Genomic DNA, 25,452 nt, shown 5'->3' on the forward strand with positions numbered 1-25,452 from the left:
TCCCACCCCGGGGCGAGCCCCCATTCCCCCCCCCCCCCCCCCCCCGAGGGCTCATCCCACCCTGGAGCAATCCCCCACCCCCCCCCCCGGGGGCTCATCCCACCCCGGGGCGATCCCCCATTCCCCCCCGGGGGCTGCTCCCCCACCCTGGAGCGATTCCCGATCCCCTCCCGGGGCTTGGTGGGCCCCCCCCAGGCGATCCCCAGTTCTCCCCCCCCAGGAGCTGATCTTCCCCCCAGGGCAATCCCTGATCCCCCCTGGGGCCTGGTGGGTCCTGCACCCCCAGGGCACTCCCCGATGCCCCCCCAGGGCCCGGATCCCCCCGCCGGTACCCCTCCCGAGGCCCAGGTCTCTCCCAGACCCCCCCAGGGCCCGTACCCCTCCAGCACCCCCCCGCCGGTGCCTGGCTGCGCCGCGGATGCCCCCGGCCCCGATTCCCCTGGGAGCCCTGGGCCCGGGGCCTGCCTCCCCAGGGCCGTCCCTCCTCCCCCGGGCCCGCAGCCTGTCCCCTCGGGGCGATGCCCCCTCAGGCCTGCGGCCCTGCTCCCCCCGCCACCGGATCCCCCGCAGGGATCCCCCCACAGTTCTGCCCCTCTGAGCTCTGGGGTCCCCCCACCGAGGCCTCTCACTGGCTCACCCCCTCAGGATCCGGGGGGATCCTTCCCCTAGAGCCCCCCTGGGGAGAGCCCCGGCCCCCTGGGGGGGGGAGGTCTTTCCCCAGAGCTCCCCAAATGGGCACCCCCCGAGCCCCTTGGATCTTGGATCCTGCCCCCCCGGGGAGGATCTCGCTGGATCTGTGGTGTCCCTTCCTTTGGGACCCCGCTTTTGGGGGGCGATCCCCCTTGGGAGATCCCTTGGAGTCCTGTTGGCTCAGATCCCCTGACCCCGGCTCTGTGGATCCCTCCCACCCCACCTCAGAGAGATCCCCTGAACCCTTCTCCCCTCCCATCTGTGGGGATCCCCCCTGGATCCTGCCCGCGCACCCCCTTTTCTCCTTCTCCCGCCGGGGTGGGGGCCATGCCACCATTCCAGATCCCCCCATCTCCACCCCCCAGGATCCCTGGGACCCCCCCACGCGCCCACCTGCTCCCGCCTTGTTGCCCCTGCCCCGCACCCCCCTCCAAGGCCCCCCAGACCTCGCAGGGCTGGGTGTGAGGGGGATCCCAGCTCCTCATCCACCTGGGGGGCACACATGGGCGCCTGGGCCAGGCGCCCCGCTCCCCATCAGGGGTTGGGGGCCCGCCCCAGCGTGGGGGTGCCTAGCGGGGGTCTCCCTTTGCTTGCAGAGCCGAGCGGGAGTGATCTCGGGTAGCGCGCGAGGGAGCCGGCGGGGACCGTCCTGGGCGCAGGCAGGTGGAGGATGAACGGCGAAGCCGAGTGCCCTGCAGACTTGGAAATGACAGCTCCCAAAAACCAAGGTGAGCCCCCCCCCCCCGCTGCCCTGCCACCACACTGGGGGTCCCAGCGCAATATCACCGCTGCCACGTTTTAAAAAAAGAAAAAATAAAAAAACCTCTGGGCGGCCCTTTTGTCTGAGGGATGGAGGAGCCCTGCGGGCACCAGCAAATCCCGACCGTGCCGGGCGGGGGCGGGGGGGGGGATTTGCCTCTCCCGATCCCGGCTCCGCCACGGGGAGCACGCACACGTGTGCGAGCGCGCGGATGCACGCGCCGGTGCGCCGTCAGCCCCGCCGGCCCCGGCGAAGGGCAGCTGCCGGCCCGCGGTGCCAGGGATGCGCTTTTTGGGTGGCTGGCGTTCTGGCCGGGGGGGGGCTGGCACGAAGAGGTGCTGCCTTCACCGTTCACATCTGGGCTGCATTAAAAGCCGAGCCGTTACCTTGGGCCTCCGGCTTCCAGACCCTGGGATGACATCAGAGGTTCAGCTTTTATTGGAAAAAGGGGAGGAAAACAAGAAAAAAGGGATGTTTTTATTTGGGGCAACCCGCCTGGGCAGCGGAGCTCCGCTACCCCACCACCCAAAACCTCCCTGGGTCCCCCCGAAATGCTGGGGAGCGCAGCCCAGCCCCTCTCGCTGCCTGGTCCCCCCGTCTTTCCTCCCTTGCCGCAGTCGGTTTGTTGCCCCGAGCGAACCCGGCTGAGCACGTGTCCTTCGCTGGGTCTTTAGATGGATTTAATTACACCGGGGCAGCTTTCCTAATATAGACCCGGCCCGGCCGATGCCAGGAGAGCCGGGGATAAATCGGTCCCAGGGCACAGACAACCCCATTCATCTTGGCGGGTGAACTCCGCAACTCCGGCATTTTTTGGCAAACCTCGGCCGGAGGGAGGGGGGACGGGGGGATGCAGGGCTGAGTGTGGGGTCCCCGTTGCCCCCACCCCGCTGCCAGTGAGGATTTTGGGAGGTTTCCACAGTTTCTTACATATTCCTGTGGGCTGTGGTTATTTCGGCCGTCCGCCGGCGGGGGGGGTCACGCAGGGCCAAAGCTCTCGAGGCGTTCCCGCGTTGGGGGGGGGAAGCTGAGGCACGGGGCTTGCTGATGGGGGCAGGTCTGGGGGGTCTCGTCCCTTTCTCCCTCCCCACTTGATTTTCATGGCTGTGCTGCTTTCAGTTATTTCTCCTGATTTCTGAAAGTAAAGTTGGCACCAGCTTCACAGCCCGATTCTGCCTCGTTGCTCCTTGCCTGGGGCGGTCTGGAAAGTGGATGGGAAAAATAGGAAGACAAAATTTTGGGCTCGGTGCCCCCCCCCAGCTCTGATCCCCACTCCGAGGCACTGCAGGGGCCGGGGGTTTCCCGTCTCTTTCCCCACTTCGTGACGTTTCAGGGCTCTGAAGCCCTCCAGGAGTGCGGAGACACGACCCAAGCCACTGGGCTCCCTGCTTTTTGGGGGGGCTCTTTCCATCTTCCCCCCCTCTAATTAATCCCTAACGGATTGACGAGGTAACTATGGAGACCAGCCAGATCCCAAACTGTTGTGCCTCAACCCCTCAGCTGGCAGGTCCAGGAGGCGAAACGGGGCGGGGGGAGGTCCTGGCTGTGCTCCCCGCCGGCTGCATGTCCCGCATGTCCTTTAACATCCCTCGCTCGGATTTGGGGCTCGGGGGGGGATGCCCTTCACTGGACTGATGCAGGGGCAGGACATGGAGGCAGAGGGGGTGTTTTCCTGCTCGTGGAGTTTCAGCAGGGGAGCCAGATGGGTTTTTCAGGGGGCTTGTTTGCATTCCTGGGGGCAGAGGCAGAGAGAGATGTTCCCCTCGAATCCATGACCGGCTGCGCTGTCCCCGTCTCGCCGAGATGCTCTGTGCCCCTTAGGCAGCTCCGAACGCCCCAGTCTCCTCCTGGCAGTGATGTGGGGCAGGGAGCGCTGTGGAGAGCCAGTCCTGCGCCCGGGGAGCCCTTGGGCTCGGGTGCCCGTCCCGGGCTGAAGCAGACAGGGCCGCGTGGGCAGGCAGCTCGGAGCTCTGCTCCTCCTGCAGCCCGTCCCCGGGGACCTCTCTTTCTGCTCCCAGGGCCCGCTGCTTTTCCCCAGGGCCACCCATCTCTGCGGAGCACCTCGGGCTCCTCTCCCCAGCTGGCGTGGAAGCTCGGAGCAGAGAGCCCGGCAGAGGAATTCCCCTGGCGAGGAAGCAGCCCCAAAGTCGGTGCTGGATGGGGCGTTCGGTGCTGGGATATCCTGCCCGCTGCCTGCCCTGGCGTGGGGCTGCTGCCCGTCCTGGCCTCCCGGTTGCTCCAGGCTCCCTGGCTTTGCCATGTGCCCGTCCCCGCCATCCTGGCAGCTTGTCCCCGTGGGAGCTGGGGACGCTCCTCCCGGCAGCTCGGGGGATGTTGGGGTGGCATAGCCATCACCCTGCCCCGTCAGGGACCCTGCTGCGAGGCAGCGGGGCTGTGCTGGGCTCTGCCCCCTCCCCGCTTTGTGGTCTCTGAGCTTTGACCTTGGCAGAGGTCAACACGGAGCTAGGTCCCAGGTGATGGCAAGGCTCTCCGAGTTGAAGGAAAAGCAGCGCTGGGGGGTTCCCCATTGCTCCGGACACATCTTTTCCACTTAGAAAGTGGGTTTCCCTGTTTCCTCCTTGGCTGCAGAGCATGTCGCTCCCATCTCGCTCCGCAGGGCTTTGCTCCTGTGCATCGGAGTGGCCCTCTGCTCCCGTGTGGCAGAGCCATCGCCTTATCTGATGGTGTACTGGGATGAGCGAGTCTCTCTGGTTTGCACCGAGTGGATTTTCTAGCTTTGCCTGGATTGTTTTGGCCCGTAGAAAGTTGCTCGAGGGTGATGGAAACAGCCATGTCCCTTTGATCTTTAATCTCGAGAGGCAGCATGTGGAGATTACGTGTCCCGGCGTGTGGTCCGGAGCTGCACGCTGGGAACTGTAGTCCCCGTGTCCTGCCAGGAAGGCTGCCTGCCCGTCGCTGCTGCTAAGTCTGTTTCTTTGCTGCTCAGACCGCTGGTCTCAGGAGGACATGCTGACTCTGCTGGAGTGCATGAAGAATAACCTGCCCTCCAACGACGGGAGCAAGTTCAAAACCACCGAGTCCCACCTGGATTGGGAGAAAGTGGCTTTCAAGGACTTCTCTGGGGAGATGTGCAAGATGAAGTGGATGGAGATTTCTAACGAGGTAACCGACTGCCGCATGGGGTTCAGAGGGGTCTGCGAGAGGGACCAAGCGTCCCGGTGACCTCCCAGGGCTGTTTGAATCGTTCGAGTTCCACACCCTGAGTCCTCGGCCCTTAGTGCTGACACCATCCTGCTGCCATTGGTGTTGCAAACCCTTCGGAGGTGCTGGGATGGGTCATTTGCACGGCGGCATTACGAAACCCTGTGGGTTTATGCCGTGCCGAGCGTGGTTCGGTGCCAAGGGGGGATCTGCCCTGTCCCCTGCGTGCAGCCTGTTCACGTTTGTGTTCCTTTGTTACCCCGCAGGTGAGGAAGTTTCGGACCCTCACAGAGCTCATTATGGATGCTGAAGAGCATGTGAAGAATCCTTACAAGGGCAAAAAGCTCAAGGTATCGGGCAGGAATTGGGGTCAGTCCCTAAAGGGGGGCCTCCCCCTTCCCTGGGACGGGGGGCTGTCACCCGTGTGGCACCCCAGACCCACGTGGCTCTGCTGCCAGAGCCCCTGCAGGCACCTCACCGCCCGTAATCCCCGCGGCCGGCTGCCCAAGGCTCCGGAGGCCGCGGGCTCTGGGCCCGGGCCAAGTCCAGGGTACATTTAATATGGCCGGCTGTATTGCTGGCAGCCTGCATCCAAGTTTAGCACCGGGGAGGCCGGGAAGCTGCCGTCCTATTCCTGGCCTGCCCGGTCGGGTGGGGTGCTGCTTTTGGCCAGGCAGCTCCAGGGCAGCCGATGCCCTGCCACTGGCCCTCCCTGGGAGGTGAGTCCCGTCCCCTCCTCCTGCCTCAGTTTCCCCTATTGCAGCACAACTGCTCTGTGCTAACAGCTCTGGATGGCCGGAGGCTGCTCCCGAGATACCCAGCCCTGGGATATTGTAGTTCCTGGGGAAGGGAGCCCTTGTTCCCAGTGTTTCCCCCCTCCCTTGCCTGCAAAGCCAGGGTGTTCCCATGTCAGGGAGCTGGATCCACGGCAGGGCTGGATGGAGGCAGGTCTCCCGCAGTACCGGGGAGAGCTGGGAGCCAGCGGGGTTTGGCTGTGCCCTCCGCGGTGCCGCCAGCTCCGCGCTCAGTGTCTGCCGCTCTGCTGTCTCCCCAGAAACACCCCGACTTCCCCAAGAAGCCCCTGACTCCCTATTTCCGCTTCTTCATGGAGAAGCGGGCCAAATATGCCAAGCTTCACCCCGAAATGAGCAACCTGGATCTCACCAAGATCCTGTCCAAGAAATACAAGGAGCTTCCCGAGAAGAAAAAGGTACGGGGGGAGTCAACAAGCCCCTTCCCACTTGTGTGCCTCTGTGCTGGGCTCTGCCTGCCCAGCTCTCCCAGAAAAACCAGCAGAGCCCAGCCTCTGCCTGGCAAGGGTTTAATCCGGCTCTTGATGGGAGAAAGCCGGGTGCTTGTTCAGTCCTGTCGGACCAGTAAGACTTCCTTTCCTTTTTCTGTCCTGGTTCCCAGGATCCGTGGGGTGGAGGCTAGCTGGGTCTGTCCGTTGGTCTGTCTCTTCCAGATGGGCCTGGATGGTGACTTTGCTGTCGGGTGGATCTGTATTTAACGCTGGGGTTAAATCACACACCTCGCCGTGGTCGCCCTGTCCGAGCGAGGGATGGGGGGGCAGGCTCTGCCCCAAGCTGTGGGAGACGCTGGGAGGAGAGCTGCCCACCTCGCCTCCAGCTCTGGAGGTGGCCCTGGGCTTGGCCAGAGGCCGGGCAGGCGTTTTGGGTGCCCCGGCGCTCGGTCTGGGTGGGTTTGCCACCAGCAGGAAAGGTCCAGGGCACAAAGTCCTGCTGTGCCCTGCTGCCCAGGGCTGCTCAAGGGCAGGGAGACAGGGGAGATGCTGCCTCTGAATCCCTGGGTGGGCTGGAAGCCCTCATCTGGGAGCTGCAGGCCCAGTCTGATGGGCTGGAGAGCCCTTGAGTCCCTTTGGGGGGGGTGCCCAGCTGGCAGGGTCGACAGGGAGGTATCTGCCTGCCCATTCCCCAGTGCTGACGTCCCTCTCCACTCCCCCGGTGGCTTTGTGTCCCCAGATGAAATACATCCAGGACTTCCAGCGAGAGAAGCAGGAGTTTGAGAGGAACCTGGCGAGGTTCAGGTGAGCGGGCAGCCCCCCCGGCATTTCCCCAGGCCCCTCCAGGCAGACCCAGTGTCCCCTCCTGCGCGTAGCTCATGGAGGAAGCCCTGATGGGCGCTGCGGCTTGAAAGCAGGAGGGAAGGGGGGATGCTGAAAAAAAAAAAGAGCAAAGAAAAGGTGTCTGAGAGCAACCTTCCAGCTGGGAGACTTGGTGAGGAGGAGAGAGCGGAGGACCAGCGGCACTCTGGGGGTTAGGGTCTGCGAGGGGAGGACAGGAGCCGGGCCACCGGCACCATTAAAAGCTGAAGCAACCGCCCCGTTCCCCCCAGACCTTCCCTTTGAACGTGGTCTCTGTGGCCCAGGTGGATCCTGGCGTTCCCGATGACCTGCCGCTGCTCCAGGGATGCAGCCCAGCCTGGCGCATTAAAGGGGGTGCTTGTAGCCGATGCTGCCCCAGGAGGGGCAGGCTCGAATCTCTCCTAAAACCCTCCTGCTCTTTTTGGGGTCCCCCTGAGCCCGTAGAGGCTCAACCCTGCAGGTTACCCTGTAGCGGGGAGGTTTAGGGGGTGCTCTCCTTCCACCTGCAACCTCTGTAACGTTCTCCCTTCGCCGCCTCCCTGCCGGGTAAAGGGAAGATCACCCGGATCTCATCCAGAACGCCAAGAAATCTGACGTCCCTGAAAAACCCAAGACCCCCCAGCAGTTGTGGTACAACCACGAGAAGAAGATCTACTTGAAAGTGCGTCCAGATGTGAGTACGGTGGGTGGGAGTGCGTGTGAGAGTGAGTGTCGAGGGGTCCTGTACCCCGCTGCTGCTGGGGAGAGGAGGGGGAAATGAGAGAAGCATTTTAGGGGGGGGACGGGAAGGAAGACACCGCTAGAAGCTCCCAGCAGTCTGGACGGAGGTAAGAAAGGGCTCTGCACATCTGGAAGAGGCTCGGGGATACAGAACCCCACTTTTTGCCTGCAGTTGAAGGGGTGACCGCAGCCTTGAGTCAGGGCAGGAAGGATTTCCAGCACAGACATCCACCTCTGGCCATGCCCCTCACTTGCACGCACACCCTTCCCCGGCCGCAAGCTCGGCTTGCAGCCACCCCGCGGCCCCAAGCTGGGTGCCGCCGGGACGAGATGGCGGGCAACACTATTTTTGCCTCTTTTTTTTTTTTTTTTTTTTTTTTTTTTCCCCCCTCTTCTTTTTTTGGATTTTACCCCTCTGCCCTCACCTCTGGCTTTGGGTTTTCAGGCCACCACGAAGGAGGTGAAAGAGTCGCTGGGCAAGCAGTGGTCTCAACTCTCGGATAAAAAGAGGCTGAAATGGATTCATAAGGCCCTGGAACAGCGGAAGGAGTACGAGGTAGGGAGCAGCCTCACCCGTTCCCCTCCACACTCGTCCCTGTGTTCACTCCGAGCCACTCTGCCTCCCGGCTGCTAGCCGCCGGCGGCTAGCCAGCCTCACCCGATAGCCAGCGTGGGGGTTCAGCCAGATCCCTGCAGGTCCCTAGCAAGTCTGAGCCCTGCCTCCTCCAGCAGCATTCGGGGAAGGGAGAAGTACCCCTGGGGAGATGATTAGGGAAATGGTTGGCTTCTCTTTCCTCCTCCTCTGGCCCCCAGCCAGGCGGGGATCGGAGCCCCTCTCCTGACCGCTCTCCTTCCTTTGCAGGAGATCATGCGTGACTACATCCAGAAGCACCCCGAGCTGAACATCAGCGAGGAGGGCATCACCCGCTCCACCCTCACCAAGGCTGAGCGCCAGCTGAAGGACAAGTTCGATGGGCGACCCACAAAGCCACCTCCGTGAGTCCTGTCCCTCCCCGTCTGCGTGCGAAGGATGTGCCCCTCTCTGAGCTATCGCTTCAGGCTCTTGGGCAGCTTGGGCGGGCGCTGGTTCTTGCTAATGAGGGAACCGGGGCTCTGCCGGGCTTTGAGAGCCCCAATCATTTCTGGGACCGTGGGCATGGGCTGTCGATGAGCCCATTAAACTGCTCCTTAAATATACATGAAATACACATTTGCAGAGAATCTGAGTGAGGTTTATGGTGATGCTGGGTGCTCCGGGTTAGGGGGTAATCCAGCCCCTAGCTTCCCTGAAATGCAGACACCTCTGGCACAGCACTTCACTGCCTGGTGCAACCCAGAGGGCAGCTGGGGGGTCTCGGGGGGCTCTTAGCATGCAGCCAGCTCCGCAGAGGGGACGTGAGCGGGGCAGGTTGTCCCTAATGCTGGGTCCCTCCGTCGGTTGCAGGAATAGCTACTCCCTGTACTGTGCAGAGCTGATGGCCAACATGAAAGACGTGCCCAGCACCGAGCGGATGGTGCTGTGCAGCCAGCAGTGGAAACTGCTCTCCCAGAAGGAAAAGGATGCGTACCACAAAAAGTGTGATCAGGTGAGCGACTGAGGATGGGCAGACGGGTGGACAGGCAGATGGGCACCGGTGTTGTGGGGAGGGAGGAGTAGGGTGGGAGAGCTTGGGGTACAAATCTTGCTGGAAACGAGCCCCTCACCCTTCCTCAGTGCCTGTTCTTGTCGTCGTGATCACCAGTTCCCCCTGAGGTCCTCAGTCACCTCCCTTGGTCCTCTGTCTCCCCGTCCATGCGTGTGGGACCAGCAGATGGTCCGGGTGGAGGATGCTGTCGCCGAGGGGGCTGAGGCTGGGTCGGGGACTGCACAAGGCAGGGATGGGGCAGGAGATCTCTCTGTAACTGCACGTCTCCCTCTCCCTCCAGAAAAAGAAAGACTACGAGATTGAGCTCCTCCGCTTCCTGGAGGTGAGTGATGTGGGGGTGCCTTGGCCATCAGGTGCTGGAGACCCCGAACGCAGGGAGGGAGCCCTGGCCAGGACCGACATGGGTTAAACAGGGACTGCACTGATGCTGCCCTCTCTGCTCTCCCCAAAACGTGGCTGGACCCAGCCCTGGGTGCTTGTGCGGAGCTGTTTGCACATAGTCTTGACCCTTCCCCAGCTGCCCTAATGCCTGACCCAGTGTCTTCCAGTTGGGCACTGGGAGGTGGGGATCGGCCCCCCCAGCCGGGAGAGGAAGCCGGGGGTGAGCGGAGGGCTGGTGCCGGAGGAGGGGTTGCTGTCAAGTGGCTGCGGCTGTGCAGGAGGCAGCGAGTTTCTCGCTTCCTTCCCTCGGCCGGGGCGTAGGCGGGGGGAGCTGCAGCGAGGCCGTCCCAGCATCGTGCTCAGTCTCCGGGCGGACGTGACGTGGCTGCGGCTGTGGCTGCGGCTGCAAGGGCAGGGAGTGGAAAACCCAGGGGTGCACCTGGATCCGGGCACCTGCCCGCCCTTCCTTTGCGGAGAGGAAGCAGATGAGACTGAGCCAGGGAGGGGACAGAGCTGGGGAAGAGGGGTGTTGCCCAGCGAGGGGGGTGACACAGGCATGGGGACCCCCAGGCTGTGCACCCAGGCTTGCAGTGCCTGATACTGGCCCTGGCTGGGGCGGCTTTTGGATCAGGACAACCGAGTGCATTAGTTCCCCCCTCCCCAGTGTCCCTATTCCCTAATTGCATCAAAGCCTCGTTAGTGTTGGGCCGTCTTAACCCTGTCTCTCTTCCGTGCCACCCAGAGCCTGCCCGAGGAGGAGCAGCAGCGGGTGCTAGGTGAGGAGAAGATGCTGGGCAGCAACCGGAAAGGGGCGACGAGTCCTGCATCCAAAAAGTCCTCACCAGAGACGGGCAAGGTGAGAGCAGCAACTGGAAATGCACGAGCCAGAGACATGGGATGGGGTTGCTGGCACCTCAGGGTGCTTTGAGGGCTTCATTCCCTGGTTCTTTCACCGTGTTTTTCCTGGGGTTGGAGGCTGCCAGTGCAAGGCAGGTCCCTCTGTGTGCTCACCCCCACCCACAGCCCCATGTCTCTCCCACAGGCGAGCTCAGAGAAGCCCAAACGGCCCATCTCCGCCATGTTCATCTTCTCGGAGGAGAAGCGGAAGCAGCTGCAGGAGGAGCGGCCGGAGCTGTCAGAGAGCGAGCTGACCCGGCTCCTGGCCCGCATGTGGAATGACCTCTCTGAGAAGAAGAAGGTTGGTGCCGTCCCCGACCCTTCTCCTCCGTCCCCATATCCACCGCCCTCACGCACCCCGTTGGGCATCTCCGGCAGCCCTGGGGACGCTGCTTGTCCTTGTCCTGCTGCAAGGGGCAGCTCAGCCCCAGGCACCGCAGCGGGGGACAATTGTCCCCGGGAGCATCACGGCTCCAGCGAGCCATCGCCCAGGCGCCAGCGTCGGCACTGATGGGTGCCCCCAGCTCTGCCCTCTCCCTCTTGTGACCGGGTGGGTCAAAAACCAGCAGTTTAAGAAACCTTGGAGGGTCCTTGAGCCTCAGTTTAAAGGCTTGATGGTTTTCCTGGCGGGGGAAAGTCCTGAGATGTGGGTGTGCGTGGCGGGGGGGCTGCCGGCGCTGCTGCGGGGATTGCGCTGGGGGAAGCTGCAGCGTCCTGCTGCCTGCCCTCCCGGTGCTTAGCGGCTGGGGGCTTGTGCCCAGGCAGCTGAGCTGCCTCTTCAGCCCTGCCGTGCACCCCTGCGCAGGCCAAGTACAAAGCGCGGGAGGCGGCGATGAAGGCACAGTCGGAGAAGAAGCACGGCTCCGATAAAGAGGAGCGCGGGAAGCTGCCCGAGTCTCCCAAGACGGCCGAGGAGATCTGGCAACAGAGTGTTATCGGAGACTACCTGGCGCGTTTCAAGGTGAGGAGTGAGCCGGGAAAGGAACTGGAAAGAGGGGTGACCACTCCCATCAGCAGGAATTGCCTTGCACTTTCTCCCCGGTTTCACACCCGAGGCAACAGGTTGGGGCTGGGAGCCGTGGGGAGGACAGGGGTCACGGCAAGGGAGCGGGCGCCCCGTGGTCTGTGGTGGAGCCGGCGGTAGCACCCCAGCTTCCCAGGCATCTTGGGTGCATCTGTAACGTGGCGTGGGGGATCTGTGCCGCAGAACGACCGGGGGAAGGCGCTGAAGGCCATGGAGGCCACTTGGAACAACATGGAGAAGAAGGAGAAGCTGATGTGGATCAAGAAGGCGGCAGAGGATCAGAAACGATACGAGGTGGGTCCCTGCTCCTTCCTGCCCCTCACCCTGCCCTCGCGGCAGTGCCACCCCTGTCTCCCTGATGCCTCTTTCTCCTCTGGCTCAGAGGGAGCTGAGCGAGATGCGGGCCCCTCCTTGCTCCACCAACTCCACCAAGAAAATGAAGTTCCAGGGAGAGCCGAAGAAACCCCCTATGTGAGTACCTGGGGTCTGAAAAGCTGGGTCTGGCTGGCCCGGCTGGGCAAGCGGGCTGGTGCAGGAGCCTGGAGCAGCCCCGGAGTGGAGGGACCGTGGCCTGGACCGTGTTGGGGATGGCTGGTGCTTAGTGCGGGTTGCTTATGGACACCCCGGTTCTCCATGCACGCCGTCTGATCCGGTCTACGTGCTCCCCGCTTGCAGGAACGGTTACCAGAAATTCTCCCAGGAGCTGCTGTCCAACGGGGAGCTGAACCACCTCCCGCTGAAGGAGCGGATGGTGGAGATCGGCAGCCGCTGGCAGCGCATCTCCCAGGGCCAGAAGGACCACTACAAAAAACTGGCGGAGGAGCAGCAGAAACAGTACAAGGTGCACCTTGACATCTGGCTCAAGGTGAGCATCGGGCCCTCGCACCCGGTGGGGGGCACTGGGGGGCCCTGGGGTTGGGTGTCCTTGGGGATGCTTGGTGTGGTCTCTGCTCACAGCCTTCCTCTGGGAACCACCGTCTCCAGACCCTTTTTTGGCATTTTGTTACTTAAAGGGCCTTTAAAAAAAAAATATACGCGGGCAGGGGGTGCCCTGTGCCAGAGTCCTTCCCCGCTCTGTCCCCCCTCGCTGTGCCTGCCCAGCCCTCCCTGCGCCCTGACCGTCTCCCCTGTCTCCACAGAGCCTCTCGCCCCAGGAGCGGGCTGCCTACAAGGAACACACTTCCAACGTGAGTATCCACCCGGCACCGCCGTGGGGAGCCCGGGGAATTGGGGCTGGGCTGGGATCAGCGCTGAGCGGGGTTAGGCTGTGCAGTAGCCGAGCTGAGCTCAGGAGAGCCCCTCAAAGGGAATCGCCCTCGTAGCAGCTCGGCAGTGGGGTTTTCTCCGTGCCGGGCACTGGGAAGGAGCCGAGCTTGAGCCCTGCAGCTCTAAGTGGTTTTGCTTTGTTCTCCCCCTGCAGAAACGCAAAAGCATAGGGAAGATCCGGGGCCCCAACCCCAAGATGAAGCCAACGATGCAGTCCAAGTCGGTGAGTGCACGGCGGCCATGCTCCGTGCTGGGGACACCCAGCACCCTCCGCCTGGGGAGGGCGTCCCGGGGGGGGGGGGGGCACACAGACATTCGAGGCATCCCTGGCGCTTTCTGCTGCCTGCCCTTTTCTTGAGACAGTAAAGCCAGGGCCCTCCCCAGATCTGTGCTCAAAACCCACCCAGGTCTGATTTTGCCCCCCTGCAGTCTGTGACATCCCCTTGCACCCGCTCTGGCCCCCTTTTTGGGGCCGTTTGTAACATAAAGGGGGAAAGAAAGGCTCCCAGGCAAGGAGTGGGGCAGGAGCCAGCTGATCCCGCTCGGTGGATGGAGGAGCCCGAAGGCTGATGGCCGAGGATGGGAGCTGGTGCCCTGGGGCGCCCGCTCGCAACCAACCCCCTCCCGCCCCGCAGGAGTCAGAGGACGACGACGAAGAGGAGGAGGAGGAGGAAGACGATGACGAAGATGAGGATGACGACGACGACAACGGTGACTCTTCAGAGGAAGGCGGCGACTCCTCGGAGTCCAGCAGCGAGGAGGAGAGCGAGGACGGGGACGAGGTGAGGCTGCGGTGCGTGCCGGGGGGAGGGCGGCGGGGCCGTCCCGGGCCCCGCTCTGCTCCCGTACCGTTCGCTGTGCCCCCCCCCACCTCCTGCGGGGCTGGGGGGCATCCGCACCCGGGCTCAGATAGGACGGTGGCAGAGGAGCTCCCGGGAAGGGGGGGGGCACGGGGAGGCGAAGGGGAACGGGATCCCGCCCTGCCCGGCATCCCCGGGGGGGGTGCGAGGAGCAGCCGCGGGGCATAGTTAGGAGCAGCCTCGGGACGTAGAGGTGCGGGTTGTGCAGAGCCCCCAGTGAGCAGAGAAAAATCTCCTGTCTTTTTCCTGGTGGAGATACTGAGTCTGGTCTCGGCTCCGTTTGCGCCAGTGTGAATGCCGAGTAAGTCACCAGAGTCAAAGTTTTACACCGGTGCAACTGAAATCAGAGTATGCTGGATGGCGCTGGGGCCAGAAACCGTGTCCGTGCCTTGTGCTCGCCACCGGACAGGTGAGGTGTTTCGACCCCCTCGTTGGTCTCAGCTCACGCCTCTTCCTTCCCTGGCTTTAGAGGGGGGAAACTGAGGCACGAGGCGGGTCGGGTACCCTACCTCGGATCGTGTAGCGAGACAGTGGCAGAGGTGAGGGTAGGACCCCCGCGCGCTGCTCCAGCACGCTCCCCTGCCCCCGGCACCCCCGAGCTGAGCCCTTGCGAACTCACTGCTGCCCCGTGTCCCCCCTCCGTCCCCCCCGCCCCGGGGTGGCAGCGGCGGGAGGGATGGCGTTGCACCCCCCCTCCATGGGGACCCTCCCCATGCCACAGCGGGGAGGGCGAGCAGGGGGCAAGGGGGAGATGATGGACAGCAGCCGGGGCCCCCCGCCCTGCTGCTAACCCCCCCCGTCCTCTCTGCCACCCCCTCCTCCCCAGAACGACGAGGATGACGAGGATGAGGATGACGAGGATGAGGATGACAACGACTCGGAGGGCAGCAGCAGTTCCTCCTCCTCCTCGGGGGACTCCTCCGACTCCGACTCCAACTGATCCGGCCAAGTTCTTAGAGTAACGTCGTTTGGTTTCTCGGTTTCAGTCCCAAATCTCCCCTCCAGCCCCCCAAAACCCCTTCCTCCTCTTCCTCCTGCCCCCCCGGCGAGCCACAGCCCCCCACGGGACCCCCCAACCCGGGGAGCGGGGGCCGGAGGGACCCCTCCGCCGAGCTCACACTACGGAGGGGGAGCCAGGCGCTGCTCACCCCCTGGGCCGGGGGGAGAGGAGGGGGCGAGCCCCCCGTCCCTCCCACCCCCCTTTACTCTCCTTTTACTGAGGGAGGGGAAGCAATTTTTTTTTTTTTTTTTTTTTTTTTTTTTTTTGAGATTTCACGATTTTCGGAGGGTCACCCTGTCCTCGCCCCCTTCACACCCTCGCTACCAGCTCTGGACTTTATAGAAAGATAACAAAAACACACAGGAAAAAAAAAAAAAAAAATCCCCCTCCCCCTTTTTTTTTTATTAAAAAAACCCCACAAATGGAAAAAAAAAAAAAACACCCACCACCCCGCGCAGACCCTCCCGTCCCGCCCCAGGCAGCGGGCGCGGAGCATGAGCCGAGCTGCTCAGGACTCAGCCGTTGGGACAATGTCTCTCCCCCCCACTCGCCCCCCCGGCGTCTCGGCCCCCCCCCAAAACCCTTGTACAGTCTGGAAGCTGCACCGGGAGCTCTCCGGGACCTCCGCATCCACGGCACTTGGGAGCGCCGGCCACGGACCGTGACCCCCCCCCAGCGCGTCCCCATTGAGGGGGGAGGGAGGGTGGATGGGGTGGGGGGGAGCGTGCGTGTGTGTGCGAGCGTGTGTGCCGGGGTGGGGGGCACCCGGGGCCGCGGCGCGCGCGGCCGCCCCCCGCCCGGGGTCCTGGCTGCTCAGCGTGACCAAGGGGGGGGGCGCGGGGGTGCTGCCAGAGCACCCCTCTGTGTTGTCGGTGGTTGTTGTGCCGTTGTATTTTATTTTATTCTTTTTTTTTTTCCTTTTTATAAAACAAGAAAGATCCATCTTTTATTTTTTCTTCCCCCCCCCCCCGCCCCATTTCCCCCGCATCCCCCCCATTTTCCCCCCCCAACCCCGGTGAAGCTGCTCCTCTCCCTTTGCCCCCCGCCCGCGGGGGACCAGCATTCCCCTTGTCCCGGTTGCCCCAGTGACCCCCAGTTTGGCCCCCCTGGGGCTCTTGCCTCCCCGGCCACGCTGTAAATATTGGTGCGGTTTGGGTTGATTTTGGGGGGGTCGATGCCCCCCTTCCCGGGAGGGGGATGGGGCTGCGGGGACCGGGGTGGGTGCATGGGGGGGGGGCCTGGCGGCGCCTGCCTGGGCCCCCCCCCCTTTTTTTAAGCAGACACGAGCACCAGCAATCCCACGGCACCTCCCTGCAGGGTTCCCGTCCCCCCACCCCGTCATCCCCCCCCAAAATGCCTGGTGCGATTGGGGACCCCCCCCCCCGGGGGGGCACAAGGTTTGTCCCTTTTGGTCCCCCCCGTCCTGTCCCTGGAGAGGAGCTGGGCTGGGGGACAGGATTTGGGGGCCACAGGGAAGGGGGTGGGGGCACCTACCCCCCCGGGCTAGGGAGGGAAGGCTGGGGGGGCTTTTGTGTGCTTTAATTTAGCCATTTTTCTCTTCTTTTCACCCAAATCTCAGCTCAGCGGGCGGCTGGGGGGGGCCAAGCTGCAGGTTTGGGTTTTTTCTGGCTGCAAGGGGAGGGGTCCCACCCCCCCAGCCATGACCCCCCTCTGGGTTTGCTGCTCTCAGCACCCCAAATCCAGCCCCCCCAAGACCTTGAGTCACCCCAAAGCATGGCGGGGGGTGACAGCCTCTGTCCCGGCCTCGCGCCTCGAATCGGGCTGGAAAACCATTTTGGGGAAAGGGACCCCAGCCCCGGGGTGGGGGGGTGAACCCGGCTGCCCCCGCACGGACAATCCCCCCGTGTCCCCCCCCGGGACCGGGGCCCCGCAGAGAACCCGGCCGGCGTGTGTCTGTCCCCCCGTGTCTGTCCCCCCGTCCCTCCGGCTCCCCCCCCCCGCCCCCCATTTGGGATTTTCCTTTAATTTTCTTCCCAATTTTTAATTCCCCCCCATCCCCTAAGGGGAAACCCATCCCTTTTTCTGCTGAATGTACCCAGCACCGTCGTGTTTTAGTGGATGTGTTTTTAGTACAAAAAAAAGACAAAAAAAAAAAACCTTTTTTTTTCTTTTTTTCTGTTTTAAAAAAATAATTAAAAAATAATAATAAAAATGAAAAATTCTTACAGCGCCGACAATTGGGGGAAAAGGCGTTTGCGCTGCAAGAGAATTGAACCTGAGTGCATTTTGGCACTGCCACAAAAACCCGGGATCCTTTAGATGGAAGTTCTTGTGAATTACATTAAAAAAAAAAAAAAAACGAACAAAAAAAAAATCATCTTTTTTTTCTAATATTTAAAGAGTGTTTTTGTAGGTTTAAAAAAAAGACAAAAAAAATAAAAAAAAAAAATAATCCCAACTTGGAATTTGTACGGCTGAGCGGGACGCGGGGGCCTCGCATCTGCGGTTTCCCGGTTTGCTTGGGTTTCGGTTCTTTTTTTTTTTTTTTTTTGGTTCGTTTTTTGAGTTTTTTGGGTTTTTTGGTTTTTTTTTTTTTTTTGTATAATAAAGTGAAAAATAATGTTTCTGTTCTCATGTCATTACTATAAAAAATAAAACTTTAGGAAAAAAAAAAAAACCCACAAGTGCAAGGAGTGGTTTTTTCCCCCCCCCGTTGTGGATGTGGGGGATCCGTGGGGATCACTCGGGGGGATCCGCTGGGGGGGCGATCCCGGGGGTTCACTTTTGGGGGCTGCATGGGATGGGGGGGATCCGCGGGGATCGGTGGTGGGGAGCGGGTTGGGGTCCCTCGGGGGGATCTGTTGGGTCCGTAATGGCCCAGGGAGCTTTTGGGGGGCATCTGTAGGATGAGGACTGAGGGGTCCGGGGGGGTCACTGGGGGGGTCTAAGGGTAGGAGGGATCCATAGGGAGAGCGGGGATCCATGGGGACAGGGGGATCCTTGGGAAGGTGGGGGATCCCCAGGGATGGGGGGTCCCTAGGGATGGGGGAGCCCTCGGGGTGGGGGATCCGTGTGGATGGGGGGGATCCATAGGGGTGGGGGGGTCCCTAGGGACGGGGGGGGGCCGTGGGGATCGGGGGGTCCATAGGGGTGGGGGGTCCCTAGGGACGGGGGGGCCGTGGGGATCGGGGGTCCCCGGCGTCTCTGTGGAGGGACCCGGGGGGGGGAGCCCCGGGGCCCCGCCCGGAGGGGCCCAGGCCCCGCCCCGCCCCTCTCGCCCCGCCCCCCGTGCCACACCCCCCCCGTGCCCGCCCGCCCCGCCCCCCCCCGCCCCGGCGCCCCTCTGACTGGGTGTCGGCCCCGCGCGGCGGCGGCGGCGACGGCCGCTCCCATTGGCCGCGCCCCGCACGGCGCCTCCCCATTGGCGGCGGGCGCGGGGGCGGGCCGTGCGCGCGCCGGGTGCGGCGCCCCGCCCCTCTTCACCCCCCCACCCCCCCCCCCCCCCCGCTCCGCTCCCTGGGCCGCCGCCGCCGGGCGGAGGGAGCGCCAGGCCCGGCCCGCTCCGCGCACCGCTCCCGCCCCGGCCCGCCCCGGCCCCGGCCCCGGCCCCGGCCCCGGCAGGGCGGGCGGGCGGGCGGCGCTGCCGCCGAGCATGGCGAGCCGCCGCCGGGCCCCGCGGCGGAGCGGCGGGGGGCGCTGACCCGGCCCCGACGGGCCCTCCGCGCCGGTGAGTGACCGACCCACCCCTCTCGGCCCTCCCGGCCCGGAGCTCCCGCTCCCGGGGCCCCGCCCCGCCCTGGGGCCCTGCAGCACCGGAGGGCGGCCCGGTGGCCCCGCCCCGCCGCCCCGGAGGACCCCCGGGCCCCCCCGCCCCCCCCCGCGCTGCTGTGGGCCCCCCCGGGGTCCCCGCTCCGCCGACCCCGTGCCCGGCCCCTCCCTGGCGCCGCCCACCCTGCGTGTGCCCCCCCACAAAAGCCCCCCGTGCCCTCCACCCGCTCCCGGCCCCCCGGGCCCAGCAGACCCCCCGCGCCCCCCCGCCTGTGGAGACCCCCGGCCCGCTCTCCAGCTGCCCACCCCCCCCTCCTGCCCCCCCCCGGGCCCCAGCCCGGTGCAGCACCCGGCTCCCGCAGGGGCTTCTCGGCCGTGCCCCCCCCCCCCCCCCCCCGGGGCTGGCATCGCCCTCCCCAGGCTGGCATCGCCCCCCCCGGCTGGCAGCGCCCCGGGGGGCAGGCAGGGTGCACCCCCCCCAGCTGGGTGCCTGCCTCCCTTTTGTTCGGCTCCCGCGGGCCTTGCCTGCGGGCCTGCCCGCAGCGGGGGGGCTGGGCAGCACCCGGCAGCACCCCCCGCCCCCCCGGCTCCTGCCTGCGCCACAGCGGCCTCCCCGATGGGGGGGCCCGGGGGGGGTCCAGGAGGAAACACCCCGCGGGGCGAGGACGGCGCAGGTCTGCGCCGATGCCAACCGGTGTTTCCTCTTTCCGCGGCGGAGGGAAGAAATCCCCGGCCCAGGCCCGGAAGCGGGTGCCGGGGTGTTGGGGGGGGCACGCACGGGGACCCCCCCGTCCCCGTGGTTGGGTCGGAACCCCCGCTCCGTGGCAACCGGGGGATGCAAGCCACTGGCCAGTACCCACCGTTTGTGGGTGCTGGCAGCAGCACGGCGCTGGTGGGGGTGTCCTGAAGTGAGTTTGGGGCCCCCCCTCTTTAGACCCAGCGTTGGAGGGGGGGTCTGGGGTGCCCTCTGCAGAGGGGGGACGTGGTGGTCGCCGTCCCTGCCCGGTCCCCCCCCTCCATCGGCTTCACGGGAGGGTGATGCAGCAAAAGCCACTGTCCGTCTGCGGGGGGGGCTCAGCTTTGGGGTGCGGGGGGGGGCATCCCGAGTCCCCTGTGCCCCCCTGCAATCCAGAGACGATGCTGGGGGCGGGGGGGGGCTCCTGGGGACCTGACGCCTCGGTGATGGCCGGGCATGTCCTAGGCCGGCCCTGGGGGGGCCCTGGCAGTGGGGCGCAGGGGACGTCTCCCCCATGGCGGCAGGCGGGGAGAGGCCTTGTTTATCCAGACGAAAGGACTGGGGAGCGGCCGTCCCTCCCTGGGAAGGAGAGGCCGTCCTGCAAGTTGGTGGGGGCCGGGCAGCAGATCCAAATCCAGGACCCTTCCCCGTCTCCCCTTGACCGTGGGGGGGGGGGGGGAAGCCAGGCTGGGGGACCCCCGTGGCCCCCCATTGCTGGGGGGTTTAACCCAGGACTCTGCCTCATGGGCTTGGAGACACCCCAGAGGTCTGGGGGCCTTGCCCGTTCCCCAGGGCGCGCGGTGGGCTTTTGGCTGGGTGGGGGGCAGGGGGGGTCTGCTGGCTGCGGGTGAGGTGCCAGCACAGCCCCTGCCTCCCCCTCGCAGCGAGACCCCTGCGCGTCCTGTGCTATGAGCGTTTGGCGTGACTTCTCCGCGAGCAGTTGCAAATGAAAATGGAGGATATGTCTTTGTCTGGCCTGGATAACAGCAAACTGGAGGTGAGCGGCCCCCCGGGGCTGTGTTTGTCCCCCTGGGCTGTCCGTCTGTCCCTCCGCGGCCCCCGCCTCCCTCCTCGTCTCTAACACCCCAACCCTTGCCCCAGGCCATTGCGCACGAGATCTACACGGACCTGGTGGAAGATGCTTGCCTGGGCCTCTGCTTTGAAGTCCACCGGGCGGTCAAGTGCGGCTACTTCTTCCTGGACGACACGGACCCCGACAGCATGAAGGACTTCGGTGAGCGCCCCGCGGCTCCCTGGGGACAGGGTGACACTGGCCACAGGGACACAGCCAGCGTCCCGCTCCCGGTGCCACCAGAAAAAGCCACGGAGAGGCTGCGGGGGGATCTGTTGTCCCCACACGTAGGGATTTGGGCACAAGCGCTGCCGAGGAGCGGCCCAAGCGTGCTCCCAGCGGTGCCGGTGCTGCCGGGACGTGACCGGCCTGTCCCAAAGGAGCCATTTTGTAAACCCTGGGGTGAACTGAGCCCCAGAAATGTTGCCCCGAGGCACGGTGCTCTGCCCTGGGGGAGCACGGCTGGGTGGGTGGGGGTAGGAGAGACCCCCCCCAGCTGCGCTGCTCCTGGATTCAGGCCCCCAAAACTGAGCTGAGGGTCTGGGAAGGGACCAGCGGCCCAAGGGACCCCCCCAGAGCAAAGCACCAGAGCTGGGGGGCGTGGCCAGCGTTGCCTCCGCAGCAGAGGGAGGTCTCGGGGGGGCTGACTCGTGTGCCTCCCACAGAGATCGTGGACCAGCCCGGCGTGGACATCTTCGGGCAGGTCTACAACCAGTGGAAGAACAAGGAGTGCGTGTGCCCCAACTGCAGCCGCAGCATCGCCGCCTCCCGCTTCGCCCCCCACCTGGAGAAGTGCCTGGGCATGGGCCGCAACAGCAGCCGCATCGCCAACCGCAGGTGAGCACGTCCCCCCAAAAAGAAAGCCGGGCTGGGGGCTCCCGTGGTCCCCTCTGTGTGGGGGAATCAAGGCACAAGGGGGGACTGAGGCTGTGGGGCTGCGTCTCTGCTCGGTGGGGGGGTGCAGAGGATTTGGGCACCCCCATCTCAGCACTGATGAGCCTGGGATGGAAATGGGGCATCCAGGCTCTCCCCGCTCCCTGCTTTTCGTTGTGGGGGTGTGCGTCCTTGACGCCCAACCCTGGAGGCCCACCTCCAGCTCCTCTTGCTCTAACCCGCCGCTTCCTTCCTTCCTGGAAAAACAAACCGGGAATCCTGGCTCCTCTGTGCCCCCCTTGCCTTGGTGGCTGCTGGGGACCCATCCTGGATCCGGGGCTGGGACTGTCTGGGGTAGGCAAGGCAGAGCTGGTGGGGTGCAGGGTGGATCCTGGGGTGCCGGGGAGGCCGGGAGGATGTGGGACGGATCCCGGCTGTGGGCCCCTGACCTTCCTCCCCTCCCCGCGCAGGATCGCGAGCAGCAACAACATGAACAAGTCGGAGAGCGACCAGGAGGACAACGACGACATCAACGACAATGACTGGTCCTATGGCTCGGAGAAGAAAGGTGGGGCGGTGCGGGGGGCACGGGTGCCGGCTCAGACGGGGGTCCCTGGCCCCCCTGAGGGCTGGGGGTCGTGGCCCGGCTGCTCCGTGGCCCTTGCAGCCGGGTCCTGAGCGTGTGTGCAGTGGGTGGTGGGGTGAGAGCAGCCGTGTGGGGGTCCCCGACTGCCCCCCCGTCCCTGGGGAGGGGAGCGTCCCAGCAGCGGGGGTGGAGGGTGGGCTGGAGGTGACCGCTGCAGCAATTGGGGCTAAATCCACCAGAAAAGGTAAAAGTCGTCCCTTCTCTGTCTCTCCCTGTAGCAAAGAAGCGGAAATCGGATAAGGTGAGGGGGCCGGGGGGCTGCTGGGGAGGGGGCCGGGGCGGGGGCTGTGGGGGGCACGGGGGGCGCACCCTGCCCCCCCCAACGCCCCCCCCTCTCCTTGCAGAACCCCAACTCGCCCCGCAGGTCCAAGTCCCTGAAACACAAAAATGGTGAGGGGGGCGGGGCTGCCGCCGGGGGCGGGGCGTCGGTGTGGGCGGGGCGCCGGGGCGGGGCGGGGCTTGTGGGGAGGCGAGCAGGGGCGGGGCGTGCGGCGGGGGCGGGGCGTTTGGGGGCGGGGCGAGCGGTGGGCGGGGCGCCTGCAGTGGGCGGAGCTTGTTGGGAGGCAGGCGGCTCCCTGGAGGGGCGGGGGGCACACGGGGGGGGCCGGGCCGCGGGCAGGGACCCTCCTCACCCCTCCTCTCTTCCAGGCGAGATCGGCGGGAACCCCGACCCCTTCAAGGTGAGCCTGGGCCGGGGGAGATGGCGCCCGGCCCCTCCTCCGTCCCCCGGGACAGCCCCGGCCCCCGCCGGCCCTGACGCCGCTCTGTGCCCCCCCACAGTACAGCAACTCGGCGGGGATCAACTACGAGACGCTGGGCCCCGAGGAGCTGCGGACGCTGCTCACCACGGTGCGCGGCCGGGGGCGCAGGGGCTCGGGAGGCACTGGCGGACGCAGGGGAGCTCCGTCCCCAGCCGGACGGGATGCACGGGGACTGGGACCCCCGGGTTCTCTCCTGGCTCGGCTCTGTCCCAGCGGGGCTGGCTTCCAGGCTGGGAATGGGGACGGTCGTGATCTGAGCCTGGTGACAGGGATGTGCGTCTTCCCCTGGAGAAGCCCAGCACCTCGCTGGGCAGTCCCAGTCCTGGGAGCGTGGTGGCCTGGGGCGGTGGGACTGGTCTGTCTAGGGGGACGGGACAGCGCTGGGAGGTTGAGGGCCGCGTGGCTGCTCCTCTGCCCGCTCACCCGTCCCTTCTCTCCCCAGCAATGCGGGGTCATCTCTGAGCACACCAAGAAGATGTGCACCAGGTGAGAGCATCCTGGGCTTTCCCTGCTCGGTGTAGGGCTGTGGGGGGCTTTGGAGGGGGGTCCTCAGGGTGCCTGGATCCCCATGGGAGCTGGGCCGGGGGGAATGACAGAAAAAGGCCTGACCCAGTCCCGTGTCTCCCATCAGGTCCCTGCGGTGTCCCCAGCACACAGATGAGCAGCGGAGATCGGTCCGGGTTTACCTCCTCGGTCCCTCCGCGTAAGTGAGCACACACACGGGGTCTGCAAGGTCCCAGGGCCACCGTCCCGGTGTGGGGACAGGGACGAGGCTCTGCCGCCCAGAGCGAACAGAGGCTGGGGGGGCTGCACGGGGTGCCCAGGGCCCGAGCAAGGATGGGGATGGGGATGGGGATGGGGACACCTCCCGGGGAGGCTTGGAGAGCTGGGATCGGGATGTGCAACCCAGCCGGGCCCCGGGGAGCAGGATCGAGCCCCTGGCGTCTCCCTTGCATCGAGGCGTGCAGCACCGTGGGCTCCGTCCCCCCATCCCGGGGGCTGGGGACGCCCGTGACACCTCTCTGCCCAGGTCCCTGCCCGAGGCGGAGGGCAGCGTGGAGAACGACAGCTTCGAGGTGGCGGAGAGCCAGGCCATCATGAGCCGGCTGCAGTGGGACGGCTCCTCCGACATCTCGCCCTCTGACTCAGCCTCCTCAAAAGCCAGTGAGTGTTTGGGGGGGGACAGATCCTGTGACACAGACCCCTCTGGGAGGGCAGACCCGGGTGTTCCTGGCATCTCTCCAGCACAAGAGGGGACGGACAGACGGACCGTGGCTATCCAAAGCCACCCCAAAGAGTCCCTAGAGTATCTGCTGGGGACATCTTGTCACCCACCTTCCCAGGGTGGGGGGGAATGTTTTGGGGTACATTTTCCTGGGTATGGATCGGTGATGGGGGGATCCTCTCTGTTTTGGGGGGGGGGTCCTGCTGGCCCAGCTGTTCCCCAACACCCCCATCTTCTCCCTTTCCCCCCACCCCAGGTACAAACAACTCTGAGTCCCGCAAGACCAAGAAGAAGAAGCCCCACTTGGGGCTGGTGAGCGGCGCCCCAGGGCTCGGCTCCAGCAAGAAGAAGAAGCCCAAACCCCCCGCGCCCCACACCCCCAGCATCTACGACGACATCAACTGAGCGCAGCGGAGCTGACAGGGTGAGGGGACGGACAGACAGACGGACACAGGCTGGGGCAGCCCCTCCCGCCCCGGCTGGGGCAGCCCTGCGATTCGGACACAAAGCGGGTACCCGGGGTGCGGAGGATGGAGGACTTGGCCATCGCTGTGGCCGGGGCTGGAGGGGGGGGGCTGGATTTGGGAGCCCCCATTAGTGCCCCCCTCCCCCTCGCCGCCCCCCCCGCCCCTGGTGCCTCTATTTATTCTGTGACAGTTTTTGTACATGGGGCTCCCATCAGGGCTCTGAGGGGGCATTGCGCTCGGAGATGGGGGCACAATCCCCCCTTCCCTTCCCACTGCCCACCCAAAAACCAGCTGGGCCCCCTCCCACGCTCGCTCCTCCAGAGCACCCTTACCCCAGCGGGGCGGGGGACACCTGGGCCCCCAGGGCAGGTCCAGACCTGGGTGAGGGGGGTGCAAATCCCTCCTGCCCCCGCAGTTTGGGGTCAGCCCCTGGCCTGGGGCTGCTCCCCCTCTCCGTGCCCCAGGCCGGCGCTCGCTGGTCGGGCTGGCTCAAGACAGGGGAGCATACTGGGGGGGACTTTTCCCCCTCAGAGGAGGCAAGTGGGGACCCCCACACACCCCAAATCTGCTGCAAGCAGCTGGATTTGGCTGCTGGGGAGCATTTGGGGCCCGGCACTGCCTCCGCAGGGCTTGCCCAGGTGCCAGTGGGGCGGTCTGCATGCTGCATCCTTCCTGTTTGGGGCTGTTTGTGGGGGACACCGGGGCTCTGTCCCCAGCCTGGGGTGGCGGGGGGCTGCTGTGACCTCCCCTGCTCCGAACGGGCCCCTGTGTGTGGAGGGGGGGCCCGGCCTGCCGGCACAGCCCTTGTGCCAGGCTGGGAAATGCGCCGTACCCCTGCAGGCACCGAGTGCACTTGGCGGGGGGAGCACAGCCCAGCTTTGAGGCTGAGCCCCTGCCCCCATGGCCCCAGGGCAGCTCTGTGTCCCTACTGGGGGCCTGCTGCTGCAGTTGGGGGGGGCCCTTTGGGACCCCCAACAGCTCTGGCTGGTGTTTGTACCCCCACGGGCTCCAGTATTTGGCTGGGGGGGGCCTGGGACCAGCACTCCGCTGTGCGGGCCTGGGGAGGCCAGGTCCCTCCGGCGGAAGCCAGCTCCCCGCAGCCTGGCGATAACCCCGCTCTGGCTGCTTGCCCTCGCAGGGGCTGCGCTGGGGATGGGGCTGGCTCAGCCCCCTCCGTTGTTGTGTCCTGTTCCCCCCACCCCCCCCCCCCAGCTGTCTGACACCCCGAGTTTGGCTGTAGTCTCTGGGGGGGGGGGGGGGTTGCTCCTGCCCCCCACAATGCTGTGGTGGTGTGGCCGGTCACTTTGGTGGGTCTTGCAAATTATGGTGCTCTCGACTCTGGATTCACTATTGTTTTACTGCTGCTAAAGGCTAGTGCTGTGGCAGGAGCCAGGGCACGGGGGGGGGGGGGGGGCCATGGAGCCCTGGGCACC

At 65.2% G+C, this 25,452-nt stretch overlaps 2 protein-coding genes across 7 annotated transcripts; both read left to right on the plus strand.

Moving 5' to 3' along the window:
* The first annotated feature begins 1,360 nt into the window (after positions 1-1,360).
* On the plus strand, positions 1,361-14,518 carry UBTF (upstream binding transcription factor). Of its 3 annotated transcripts, XM_075722672.1 has the most exons (20): positions 1,361-1,418; positions 4,398-4,573; positions 4,879-4,962; positions 5,667-5,822; positions 6,595-6,659; positions 7,269-7,389; positions 7,882-7,992; positions 8,299-8,432; positions 8,881-9,022; positions 9,363-9,404; positions 10,206-10,319; positions 10,506-10,661; positions 11,166-11,321; positions 11,568-11,678; positions 11,767-11,855; positions 12,060-12,249; positions 12,524-12,571; positions 12,805-12,873; positions 13,286-13,432; positions 14,337-14,518. In XM_075722672.1, exons 1-20 carry the CDS (start codon positions 1,361-1,363, stop codon positions 14,448-14,450), a joined length of 2,283 nt encoding a protein of 760 aa, XP_075578787.1. In that variant the 3' UTR covers positions 14,451-14,518. The 3 variants fall into 3 exon arrangements, with proteins under 3 accessions (XP_075578787.1, XP_075578788.1, XP_075578789.1); XM_075722673.1 differs by lacking the exon at positions 7,882-7,992; XM_075722674.1 differs by lacking the exon at positions 7,882-7,992 and having other exon boundaries at positions 1,390-1,418; positions 7,269-7,398.
* A 5,347-nt stretch (positions 14,519-19,865) lies between these two features.
* ATXN7L3 (ataxin 7 like 3) lies at positions 19,866-24,083 on the plus strand. Of its 4 annotated transcripts, none has more exons than XM_075722753.1 (13): positions 19,866-19,988; positions 20,072-20,209; positions 20,713-20,884; positions 21,391-21,488; positions 21,785-21,807; positions 21,911-21,956; positions 22,215-22,246; positions 22,347-22,415; positions 22,770-22,813; positions 22,959-23,030; positions 23,358-23,504; positions 23,739-23,749; positions 23,809-24,083. In XM_075722753.1, exons 1-13 carry the CDS (start codon positions 19,922-19,924, stop codon positions 23,955-23,957), a joined length of 1,068 nt encoding a protein of 355 aa, XP_075578868.1. In that variant the 5' UTR covers positions 19,866-19,921; the 3' UTR covers positions 23,958-24,083. The 4 variants fall into 4 exon arrangements, with proteins under 4 accessions (XP_075578868.1, XP_075578867.1, XP_075578869.1 ...); XM_075722752.1 differs by having other exon boundaries at positions 19,866-19,972; positions 20,077-20,209; positions 21,785-21,811; positions 21,894-21,956; XM_075722754.1 differs by having other exon boundaries at positions 19,866-19,972; positions 20,077-20,209.
* Positions 24,084-25,452: the final 1,369 nt, after the last annotated feature.

The sequence above is a fragment of the Pelecanus crispus genome, chromosome 18 (genome assembly GCF_030463565.1).
Source record: "Pelecanus crispus isolate bPelCri1 chromosome 18, bPelCri1.pri, whole genome shotgun sequence".
Lineage (NCBI taxonomy): Eukaryota > Metazoa > Chordata > Aves > Pelecaniformes > Pelecanidae > Pelecanus > Pelecanus crispus.

What these genes read in the sequence shown, in the direction of transcription:
- ATXN7L3 (XM_075722753.1), top strand. Translation starts at nt 19,922, where the DNA reads ATGAAAATGGAGGATATGTCTTTGTCTGGCCTGGATAACAGCAAACTG. An exon ending in GGAACCCCGACCCCTTCAAG is followed by an intron (nt 22,247 to 22,346) that starts GTGAGCCTGGGC and finishes GCCCCCCCACAG; the next exon opens with TACAGCAACTCGGCGGGGAT. An exon ending in TGCGGACGCTGCTCACCACG is followed by an intron (nt 22,416 to 22,769) that starts GTGCGCGGCCGG and finishes TTCTCTCCCCAG; the next exon opens with CAATGCGGGGTCATCTCTGA.
- UBTF (XM_075722672.1), top strand. Translation starts at nt 1,361, where the DNA reads ATGAACGGCGAAGCCGAGTGCCCTGCAGACTTGGAAATGACAGCTCCC. An exon ending in CGACCCACAAAGCCACCTCC is followed by an intron (nt 8,433 to 8,880) that starts GTGAGTCCTGTC and finishes CGTCGGTTGCAG; the next exon opens with GAATAGCTACTCCCTGTACT. An exon ending in AGAGCGAGGACGGGGACGAG is followed by an intron (nt 13,433 to 14,336) that starts GTGAGGCTGCGG and finishes CCTCCTCCCCAG; the next exon opens with AACGACGAGGATGACGAGGA.